The sequence below is a fragment of the Trichechus manatus genome, unplaced genomic scaffold, assembly GCF_000243295.1.
Source record: "Trichechus manatus latirostris isolate Lorelei unplaced genomic scaffold, TriManLat1.0 scaffold00049, whole genome shotgun sequence".
NCBI classification, from domain to species: Eukaryota; Metazoa; Chordata; class Mammalia; order Sirenia; family Trichechidae; genus Trichechus; species Trichechus manatus.
Window position 1 is genome coordinate 12,807,346 of NW_004443985.1, and position 12,391 is coordinate 12,819,736.

The 12,391-nt window shown below is 42.7% G+C and overlaps 1 protein-coding gene across 1 annotated transcript in view; it reads right to left on the reverse strand.

Annotated features, from left to right (window-relative positions):
* Positions 1 to 2,526: 2,526 nt before the first annotated feature.
* Positions 2,527 to 12,391, reverse strand: part of LRRC3B (leucine rich repeat containing 3B) — a 92,095-nt gene continuing 82,230 nt past the window's right edge. Inside the window, exon 2 of the mRNA XM_004377370.3 lies at positions 2,527 to 3,786. Coding sequence (XP_004377427.1) covers positions 2,847 to 3,626 — 780 coding nt within the window. The 5' untranslated portion in view covers positions 3,627 to 3,786 and the 3' untranslated portion in view covers positions 2,527 to 2,846. The remainder of the gene's footprint in view (positions 3,787 to 12,391) is intronic.

The window sequence follows — 12,391 nt, forward strand, 5'->3', positions numbered from 1 at the left end:
GCTGGAATGGATGACCTGATTTGTGAAAGCTTTTCTAAAACGAATGTGACCCGTACACTCAAATAAACACAATTTATTTAATTTTTTAAAGGGTTATCTTAGCAAAGGCTTATTTTTATATTTTTTAGAAAAAAAAATATGAACTCAGTTCAGTTAGGCATCTTTCTATGGGAGTACTTACAGAGAGATATTATAACGCTGTCCTCCAGGGGGCGTTAAGTCTTCAGCAAAGCTCCTGTTTCGCTGGAAGGTGTTCAGGTCCAGTTAGCAAAAGCAGTCTGGATTCCTTCTCGCTGGGATGCAGGAATTCTAGGGCCCATAGGCTGAATTTCACATCAGCCTTCAGGCTTCTGGACTAGGTCATATAGTTTTTGGTAAGGCTAGGGTGGACATGAGAAGGTCATGGTCCTGGGTGTGCACCATGGACCCAGCCTAGGCACGTTGCTCTGAATACCCCGCTACAGGTCTTGGATCAGCTGGCTTTCACTGGACCCTCCAGTAACCCTTTAAAGAGACTTTTGCTATGGGTAGGTCCTTAGGGCTTTCCAAGGGCAAGAATGTTAGGTTCTGGAGGCCCTAAGGTAGCCTTAGATGGGTTGGAAAAACCTATGTGCTCAAAATGACAGAGGGTCCCTCCTTCCTGTGTAAGCCTCACAAGGGTTATTTTTGCTGCTAGTTTTTTTTTTTTTTTTTTTTTAATGAAACTGTCAAGTAGGAGTCTGCAAATCTATAGGTCTGAGGAACAAGCAACTTTATGTAGTAAAGTCTACGACTCTGTAAGGCTGTACAGTATAGTGGTTAAGGGGGTCTATAAGTTCTGGAGTTGACTCACTGGGTTGAAATATCTGCTGTACTTATCATGCACTCTAGGATCTTGAATTAACTACTTATGCTCCTGTGTGCCTGATAACTTGTCCATAAAAGACTATCTCATAGGGTAGTTGTAAGGATTGGTTAAACCCAAAGAAAATACTTGGTGCATAGTAAGTGTTCAATAAGTGCTATCAGTTTCTATTATTCCTCAGACTGGAATTATTAAGATCTCCACCATATGGCTCCAGCCTTATCTCTCACGTCTCCCTCACATAGACTCCACCTCAAATACCACCCCATACTTTTATCCCTTTGCCCCCTTCAAGTTCCTCACCAACATCTCCACCTCATGAGATCCCATCCAAGTTTCAGCGATCTTCTCTAATGGTGCCTTAAAATGAGAAAAGAAAACGCAATTCCCCACTCCAAAAACTGACACCATATTTTGATTGTCATGACACTCACATAGGTGTATTCATTGTCAAAATTCATAGAACTGCACACTTAAAATGACTGCCTTTTAAAAAGCATGCAAATTATACCTCAATAAACCAACCTAACCAAAATCCCTTTGCCGTTGAGTCGATTCCGACTCATAATGACCTTCCAGGACAGGGGAGAACTGCCCCATAGGGTTTCCAAGGCTGGTGGATTTGAACCGTTGACCTTTTAGTCAGCAGCTGAGCTCTTAACCACTGCTCCACCAGGGCTCCATAAACCAACCTATCAGGAGCATGATGACAAAACCTGTCTTTGGAGACAGGAAGACCTGGTTCGAATCCCTGCTCTGCTACTTTCTACCTGGAAAGTCATTGAACCTCTTTCATTGTCAGTTTCCTCCTACGCGGATGGAGCGGTTGTCACTCTCTCCTGCTGTGAGGGCTTGCTGTTGTTAGCTGCCATCTAGTCGGCCAGACTCATGGCAACCCCATGCGCAGTGGAACACAATGCTACCCAGTCCTGCGCTACCCCAGGAGCAGCTGTGGATTGGACAGTTGCAGTCCATAGGGTTTTCACTGGCTGATTTCCAGAAGTAGACCACCAGGTCTTTCTCCTTAGTCTGGAAGCTCCAATGAAAACTGCTCAGCATCACAGCAACGCTCAAGCCTCCACTGGTGACTGTGCATGAGGTGTATTGGCTGGGAGTTGAACTTAGGTCTCCCACACGGAAGGCGAGAATTCTACCACTGAACCACCTCTGAGTGAGAGCTTAGTGACATAACAATAGTATAAAATGTTTCCCACAGTGCTTGGTACATGGCTGATGCTACATGACGATTAGGGCCTTCCTTTCTAGCATAGCTATTTCTATATTTGTCACACACCACTCTCTACCAGACTGCAAACTCAAGGACAGAATATGTACCTTGCTTTTTTATTTTCCATTGTGCCTAGCACAGAGTAGGAGCACAATAAGTATTTGCTCTTTATAACTAAATATACCTACTTTTAGATAGCAAACCCCAAAAGGCATCCAATTTAAGCCTCTGCAGGATGCCACACTTGTGGTATTATCTCCTGGGTTTGCTAAGGCTCAGTATTTTTAAGTCTGACGGATACTTACTTGGTCCATAATTCAACTACGGCTCTCCAGCACACAGTAGGGCTTAATAACCCATCTTTCATTATGATGCACAAAGCTTGTCTCTGCTTAATTTTTTTTTAACGTGAGGGGAACGACTGTACTGTTTTCTTAACCAATAAGCCACTCTGTTTTCCATGGTTCAAAGTTAAGCTTTTATTTGGTTTTAAAATAAAAAAATAAATTTCATTATTAAATAGTGGATGGAATTAACTAAGGTTCAGATAGTAGATTACTGAGGAATATACCACCAGGGGTACAATTAAGGGGGTGGATCACCTAAACTAAAATGATTTGTTATGATGTAGTGTTTGTTGAAGTTCAACAGTGGCAAAATTCAAAAGGAACTGAAATACAAAGTTCTAAATGTTTACAATGGATGGGAAGAGTAAACCACTTATTCTACTGCAGTTGCAAACTACTTTCCTTCTCAGCGCCAGTCCTTTGGACACTATACCACAGTGCTGACGTCATCAGGTTCCTCTGCTTTCTTTTGCCTGCTTGGCAGGGATTTCAAATATTCGAGGTGTCTGCGCGCATCCTCCTGATTTTGCCTGACATAATATACCACGTAGGAGATCACCATGGTGAACCAGCCAAACATGGTGACCAACATGGCATAATCAGTAGTTTTTTTAGGGAGGTTACAAAGGTCTGCATCATTGGCAGCATTGAGGAACGGCCTCCCGGCGTGTTCGTCCAACACGGAGGTCTTACAGATGACATTGTGGGCGGTCTCGTGATTGGATGCCATGCTCCTCAGAACTTGCTGTAGAGTGCAGTCACAGTGCCAGGGGTTGTTGGCAATTCTGGCCCTGGCCTTCAGGTTATTGAAGGCATTTTTGTGCACGCTTTGAATCCGGTTGTCGGACAAGTCAAGAGTCTGCAAGGTTTCGGCTACTCCTTTGAAGGCATGCTCATCGATAAACTCAATGCCGTTCTTGGACAGGTTGAGAACTCTCAGTTGATGGAGGTCCTTAAAAATCTCATTGGGGATAGACGTGATCTGATTGGAGTCCAGATACAATAAGACTGTTTCAGGAGGAAGATCTCTAGGTATTTCCTTGAGATTCGCATTGCTACAGGTGACATTTAAACCCCCAGAGGAAGAACAAAGACAGCCCTTGGGACACATACTGGCAGAATGAAAGCACAGTATCATAAGGACAAAACTTTGTAGGAGGAGACACATGGAGAGGGAACGCGTTAACCACAGGTCTACCAGATTCATGCTGGAATGTCAGCATAATCACAAGCCCATTCCTCATTTACTCCAACAAGCGTAGCAATGGTCCCAGCCCTGTTCACGCCGTTGATTTCTTTCCTGTGTGGTTCAAAAGGTTGCAGCTAAAACACGTGCCTCTTCATTATTTCTGTCCTTGCTTGGGTACCTAAAGAAAAGGGAAGCAGATCCAATTAGCTCTTTGGCAAAGGGAGATACACTGCAATTGAAAGAGCTCTCAGGTGTCTAGCATTCTATGTGGGCGAGAGGGTTAGTTACGCAGGTAACTTCCTTCAATGCCACTGGGAGTTAGCTGCAAAACGGGAGTCTCCTGCTCAAGTCCCAGGTACTGGCGGAGAGGGCTGTCAATAAATGACAACATTTCCGAATTACGTTGCCTCGTTTCTAGTTGTGCCGCATTAGAGCAAGCAGTCGAGATTTATTGACCCCACTGCTCCTTTCCACATCCTGAACCCCTTCTAAATTCTATAGCATTAAAATTTAATTACATCTTTCCCCCCTTCCTATAAGACGCATTAATGCAATTTAGCCTTGTATTTGGCAACACTGAGAAATAACACCGATATTTCATGGTTAATGACCATAGACAGGAATATCTGTCAAGGCTTTCGAATGGATGTTCAGTTTGGAATATTTCCTCTAAAGAAACATCTGACTCAAATTAGGAAACGAATGAACGCACTCCAAGCTTCACAGCAAACTGTGGCTGGAGGTTGTCAGCCAAGAATCTCCAAAAGAGTTGCTTTCTTTTTGACCTCCTGAGATTAAATTATACCTGGGAGGATCCCTTTGACTAAACTGCCCAAGGATTCTCTGTTCTCTAAGCAACATTACCCCTCCCCAAAAGATTTTCATATCTGACACACACCTACAAGCCTTTTTTATAAAAGAGAAGAATTAAGACATACTAGCCTCTAAGATTTCCCTCATTTTTTTTCTTTCTAATTAGGAAGGAAAAATATTTTTTTAAAAATATATACACATATACACACACACACACTCTTAATGCTGGAAGGGACCTCAACAATTGCAGAAATTAAGTGATATGTGCAAAGTTATACAGCTAGTCAATAGCAGAGAAGAGAATATAGAGTTAACCTCAAAACTACCCAATGATGTAGAGAGGACAGGTATCTTTGGGACAAGTTTATAGAGGAGGCAAATGGATCTCGGAGAGATTATGTGACTTGTCCAAGGTCAAGCAACTTGTAGGTGGTAGAGATAGGACTCAAGCCAAAGCCTTTTATTCTGACTCATTAAACTCACAATTCTCTCTACTATCCCCACAGCTCTCCCCCAATCCCATCTGCTCTATGAGGCCAGGCAGGAGCTGGGCAACTTTGCTTGTCATTTCTGATACTATTATGTTGCAGCCCAATCCTTTGTGCTGTGGATCCGGTTCCAAGTTGAGGATCCCAGGGAACTCAGGTGAGTTACCCTCAGTATTGTGGGGCGGGGTATCTGTGGCTGACTTCAGAGGATTCCTCCCAGATCAGGCAAGAATTCCCTTCTGTTAACGGCAGTGAGCCGCAAATGACTTTTTGCAAACGTATCTTTTCTAAAGAGCCCAGATGGATAAATAGAGAGGGGAATGACTCCAAATGTTACCAAACTCAAAGAAGAGAAAATTAATGTGAGCTGAAAACATAATGAACTGGGTTGTTAATCACGAAAAAAAATGAGATTAGCAACAGCAGAAATGGAGTGGATGTGTGCTTGGAATTTGAGTCCTGCAATGCCAGAGAATGCTCAAGGAGGACCCCCAGGCTTCCTGAGCCATCCGCCAGCAGCTCATTGCCTTTTCTAGTAAACACTTCCCTCTCTTCCATGTTTTCCTTTGAAACTGCATTGCAAGGCACTTGGGGACTCTAGTAATTGTCCAGATGGGAGAGAGAAAAAAATACACAGAATGGTTTAGAGGGGGCACTCGGAGAAGAAATAGGCAGAAGGGCAAGGCAAGGGATACAGAAGGAGGCAATGAGAAGGATGATGGGAAAGGGAGGAGAGAAATGGGAAAAAAAAAAAAAAATGAAGGGAGTCTGTGCCACCAACTGACTTCCTTCAGTCAAAATGTGCAACCAGCCCAATGCCTGTGGGAGGCAGGAAGCCTCCGCTGGAGGACTCTGCACATGTCACCTGAGGTTGATTAAAAGAGTCTATCTGAAGAAATGGTCTCTAATTTAGACTACAAGCTCCATGAGGGCAGGGACTTTTTCTGCCTCATGTAGAAACAACAGTAAACAGTAAAAAGTAGAAAGTACACTGGATTTCAATCCTTGCTGTAAGCCTCATTAGCAGTGTGCAGTTGGAGCCCTGGTGGCGCGGTAGTCAGCTGCTAACCCAAAGGTCGGCAGTTCGAATCCCCCAGCCGATCCTTGGAAACCCTATGGGGCAGTTCTACTCTGTCCTATAGGGTCGCTATGAGTCAGAATCAACTCAACGGCAATGGGTAAGCCTCATTTTCCTCATCTTTGTATAGAGATTATAAACACACCTGATCACAAGGTTGATTTTTTGGGGATTATGTGAGATAAGCCACTTAAAGCACTTAACACAGTGCCTAATAGCCTGTAAGAGCTCAGTACATGTTAGCTGTAGTCACTACTATGAGGGCAGTGGTGGTTCGGTGGTAGAATTCTTGCCTTCCATGTGGGAGACCCAGGTTTGACTCCTGCCTGATGCATCTCAGTGCAGCCACCACCTATCTGTCAGTGGAGGCTTGTATGTTGCTATGATGCTGAAAAGGTTTCAGCAGAGCTTCTAGACTAGGAAGAAAGGCCTAGCAATCTCCTTCTGGAAATCAGCTGATGAAAACCCTATGGATCATGGTAGTCCCATTCCATTGTGCTTAGGGTCACCATGAGGCAGGGGCTGACTTGATGGCAACTAACAACAACAACAATGACTATTATTATTCCTGGAGACATTCCCAGCACTTGGCCTAGTGTTTGGCATAAAGTCAAGGCTAAACAAATATCTGTTGTATGAATGAATAAGCAAAGTTTTGAAGAATTGAAGAGAGTAGCATGCTTTTCCTTTCCTATGGTGATTATTTTTATTATTATTTTTTTAAAATAGGGATGGGCTCATCAAAATTCTGTTGGTTTTATATGTCGACGTGATGGTCTTTGAAGTCTTGAGTGCAGGCTCCCAGGAAACAGAAGGAAGAATGGGACCTTTCTCAGCAGACTCTTCTAGATTTAGTCATAGTTAATTCAAAATGGTCAGGCCAATGGTCATGGTTACAGACAAAAAAATGATTAGGACACATCTCAAGAGCTGCAATGCCTCCTGAGATGGGATCCCTCGTGCCTCAAATGGCTCACTCATAGGTTGGATGGAATACCTGTTAAGAGTAAAAATACAGAGCATACCATGCATTCAAACAGGTTGTATCCAAGCTTAGTATTTGATTTTCTCTTTGTGATGTTTGAGAAAAGGGGGATCAAAGTTTCTGGGATTAGCTAGATCACTGGACCAGTGTCACTCAGCCTCTAGAGCTTCCACTCTCAGCCATGACAAAGTGACAAGAGATGCAGGATTTAGAGAGCTGAGCCCTTGAATGTCCAGAAGGCAGGAAGCAAGGTCAAAGATATCGAGCCAAGGTCACCTTCATGTGGGAGGATCAAAGAGCTGCCTTTCCACCCCATGATACTGAATTACTAGTTTCTGTTGGGAGTATCAGCTTGACATTGCCTTAGATTACTTGATAGGCCAATAGTGGCAGCTGGAAAAGGAAGACATGGGGAGATGTGCCTCAGGAGAAAAAAAGTTGTTATTTTTTTGACTTCAGTTATCATTCAGTAGGGTACTAGAGCAAAAGAGGAGCTTGGAAACTTACAAATCCCCCGTTCCTTTTTCATGCAGGGCTACCCAACAAACCTAAGGCAGCAGACAAGCTATGCAGCTGGGAAAAAGAGGGACTCCTTAATAACTTCAGAATGAGAAGGCAGAACATAAAGAAGTGCCTGGTGCCACACTGGTGATCTCAACAGCTGACACCATCTGTCCTTCCAATAAGGAACTCCCCTCAGCATTTTTCACGGTCCTTCATAACTCTCCTGGGAATGAAGTAGGCAGGTGGTACACTCAAGCCCCATCAAAGAGACAGATGTACTTCAACAGTATCTTTTCTACCTTCTACCTCCTAACTTCTCTGCAAGTCTCCACTCCTTAGACTGCCCTGTCCCCATCCCTTCTTTCCCTTCGAATATGTCTGGGTAATTAGGAAACCGTAAATATCTGGATGTTGTGTTCAGGCGTGAGCTATGCCCCCAAAGAGGGTGATTTTATTCCCAAGCCCGTGCCTTACTCAACTTTTCCTGCCACACAGGTTTCTGAGCTAGAACAGTTAGCGCTGTGATTGGGCAGCAATCACCAAATACTGTTTCCATAAAAAAGTGCACTTGGCAGACTGCCTGAGAAGATGCTTCATTCAGTGGCTGATTAACGGCTCTATCTTGGTTCATATTTCTTTCTTCTCCTCATTAGGGGATATCCAGGGACATGCGGGGTTTCTAACCCAAAAGCTTTTGCTAATGCTTCTGGGATAATCAAGTGCACTGATTTAGAAAGAAATACCAGACATACCAATTTCCCCCAATTAAATTCCATGAAATTCTGCTACCAAACAGGAGGATTTGATTAAAAAGCAAAAACTAGCAGAACAGGAAGGCCTTTCAATTCATAATACAAAATTCAAATCAATAATAATAATTTTTTTAAAAGCTTCATTAAGTTTATATTTGAAACTTCTAGAGGGCAAAAAGTAAGGCTCCACACAAAGTCAAAGGACAAATGAAAAAAACAAGGGGTAGTTTCTTTAATATACAAAGAGTTCTTACAAAGAAATAAGAAACTGAATATCTTAGCCTCTACTACATTAACCATTTTCTACCTCAAATTAAAGACATTTGATTATCTTCTGTGCACCAGATCATGAGGTTCCAGAAGGTGGGGTCTGTGTCTCATGCATTTTTATATTCTCATATTACACATGGTAAGAGCTTAATAAATATTCATTGCAATGAATTAGGGTCCATTCTTATTCAATCATAAAACAGCTATCATTTGCTAGGCATTTATTACATGCCAGGTTTTTTAAAAGTGATTTACCCATCCAATAGGTTGGTAAAATTGAAGTTCTGACTAGGTGCTTGGTTAAATGGCTATAACACTCCTAAGAAAAAGCTAAGCTGCCATAGGAAGAGGGCTGACACCTGTTCTGTGATCCTAGCAGGTACCAGTCCTGTCATTTCCTCCAAGGAGAGGAGAGTCTATTATACAACCCTTGGGGGACAGAGTGGCCTAGAACAAGAGTCAGGCAAGGGATGGGAAACTATTTCCTATGGGTCAGATTTGGCCACATGGGGGAAAATGTCTTGGGTCCTGTCTCATTGTCCCATAGGATTCCTCAGAAGTGCAGAGGAACCCAAGCAACAAGAAACTGAAGGGTAGATTATTGGGGAGGTGACCATCTTGAATAGAGATGCATCTGCCACCGGGGTCAGGGGAGCCATATGGAGAGGGCCTGAAAGAGCTTCAGGAGAGAAGAGAGCAGGCCCCCTTCCCCTTCTTCCTCCAGTGCACCTCCAAGAAACTGAGGATCTGGGGGTGGGGTGGGGTTGGGCAGGAGGAGAAATCAAGATGCTACCAATTGCACTCTTCTTTCCCGAGGTCAGCTTTGAGTCTGAAAAGGGTGGGGGGTGTTGGAGAATAGCAGAGTATTGAATATTCAACGAAATTCAGAATTTTGGTTAATCTCTTAGACTAGACATTCAAATGATGACATTTCATTTTTATTTGTGGTTTAAATTAATTGAGTTTGTGACTTAATCCTTTCATAGGTGACTTAATTATTATTATTATTAGTGTGGAATTTTCTGGTGATGCCATGCTTTTTCACTCATGGAATGGATGCTGAATCCGTGTTTGTTGGTAGTTTTTTATTATCTGAAAAAATGCGGTGCCAATTGCAAGTGGGTCATATCAGTACTATGTTCCATGAAGTACGTCACAAACACAGTACACGTTGGTCCCGTGGCCCAGGAAATGCATCACACTGGTTACACTTGAGCCATAAACTATCTTCCTCAACTTTCCAAAAATATGGAAAAATACACATGATATACTACATCAACATTGTACCTGCTGTGCATAAAATTGTCATCAGTTTGATTTAGAGTGGGCCATATCGGTGCCGTGTTCCATGAAGCACGTTACACAGACAGTACACATCGGTACCAAGGCCCGGGAAGTGTGGGAAATGTGAGTGCTAAGTTTATCCACCAGGAACCATTAAAGGGTAGTTCTGGTAAAGACACTCTGTTACCCAAGACTGAAGAAAAAATTATGGGGATGACTGAACTTTTCATTCAGGGAATAGGGATTAAAGCAAGGGTGGAGGTAAAAAATAAAGTTGCAATTTTATTCTGGTTACATATATATCACTTCATACATTCTCACAACAACCCTGAAAGGCAGCAATCCACTCCCTTTCACAGATGAGCAAACTGAGGTTTAAAGAGCTCACAGCTGCTAAGTGACAGAGGAGAATCTGAACTCAACTTCTTTGGCTTCCAGAGCTTGAGCGTTCAAACAAGACACCATACATACTTCCTTCGACAGCTAAACGACAGTAGTTTTTTCTCCTCCTCCACTGATCCCACTAAGATGAGGAACAGGGATCAATATGGATTTCACAATGAGGGCATTACATGCTGAAAAGAAAGACCAGTGGAAGAGGTTGAGGGGGAGAGAAAGGCTGAAGTATGCTTCTAAACTCAAAGCTCTAAAATTATAGGGTTGTCTACTTTAGACCACTGAGGGGCAAGACTGTGGATTTGCTCTCTTTGGATTATCTCTAAACAGCTCTGTCCTACAGGCTGGTGGAAATCATTAGTCCTGTTTTAGGACAGTAGAGAAACCTGAAGATTGCTCAAAGTCATACAACTGGTCAGTAGAAAGACAGATCTGGATCCCAGGTTAGTGATTCTAATGGGTACCTGTCCTGTCACTTCCCCAAGGAGATGAAAGAGTTTATTACACAACCCCTGGAATGGAGTGGGGGGGTGGGGGTGGGAGAGGGACCTAGAACAAGAGCTAGGCTGACCTGTTATCTGGTGGTGGAGTTGGGTGATACATCCACTTTGTGATATGGAGAGTCTGTCCTGGTGGCTCAGCGGTTAAGCACTCAGCTGCTAGCCAAAAGATCGGTGGTTCGACCCACAAGCTGCTCCACTGCAGAAAGATGTGGCAGTCTGCTCCTGTAAAGGTTTACAGCCTTGGGAACACTATGGGGGCAGTTCCACTCTGTCCTATAGGTTTGCTATGAGTTGGAACTCGACTCGATAGCAATGAGTTTTTTTGGTTAACAGAATTGCTATATTTCAAACTAGGCTTCTGCTGACTGCTTCCTACAAAGTTTGAAAAAGTCAATAAGGGGAGGGGGGACCCCCTTCTGTTAGAATATCTTAAAGGCCACTCTTCACAAATCTATTATCAAAATGACATGAAATCCATTGTTCCAGACCTCATCAGTTCAGGCACTGCTTTTCCTCTTTTGAAACCTAGTTCACAAAACAAATCTTTAAGCAAACCCTCAATTCACTGGGAGAAAAACTGAGTCTTAGGAACACATTGCCTCCTTCCTACAAGATCTGATACCTGGAGAACCCACTGGAAGAAAAAACCAACACAAAAGCCAACTCTTTTTTTTTGAACCCAGCTTCCATTCCTCTGTGGACACTGAATACGGAATAAAGATAACACTATGTCTTTGCTAACGTCTCTATTTATTATTCAGCATGCTGCAATTGTATAGGGAGACTGTGAGGGAATCCATTCATCTCGGTTTCTTTTTACTTCTCTATTATCATTTCCCAGCAAATGTCTAGGGCTTTTCACAACAGTGAGCGCTTTACAAACACTTCACACATAATCTGCATAAATCAAGTCTCGTAAAGACTCACCAGGGTCCTAACTTGAAAGCTGCCTTTAGAAAGCCCTAACTCATGATGAATTCAGTTACATTTCTGAGTAGGATGAGGGACTTAAAACTTAACCCTGCTTTACCCTGAATTATCCTTCTTAGACTAGACAATATTACATTGTGACAGTATTCATTGGCTTGGGTCGGGCGGGGTGGGGAGGAAGCACAGAATCGAAACCCAAAACTAAACTCCAGAAACTGGACTCAAACCCCAGCTTCTGGAGGAATGGAGACCAGGATGTTAGCAAATCACTCACATGTCCATGACTTAGATGCTCCAGAACTTGGGGACTATCAGCAATAATACTCACCTCTTTGGTCTCATAGTTATGGGGTTAAAATGAAATAAATAGATGTGAAGTATGATTCAGAAACGGTCAACGACCATCCATACATGGTTTCAGAATTCAGTTGTTTTCCCAATAGCAGATCATTCTGTTTCCAAGGCCTCACATTTCTTTTTCTTAAGCATAATCAACTAGGAAATGATCATCACATCAGCTACACAGTATTCATGGTAAAATATATTTAACTTAAATCTAATCAAGAGGACAGAATCTGTCCAATCCAGAATGTGAGGCAATTTACAGAATGACTGGTCGCGGTTATTTGAAAGGTCACTGAAGGGGAAATAAACAAAAACTGGTCTGCAGAACTGTTCTAGATTAAAAGAAAGAGAGATGGAATAATCAAATGCAGTGAAAAAGATTGAACTCTGAATTTACAAACTTGCTAGAAAGGACATTTTGGAACAATTGGGGAA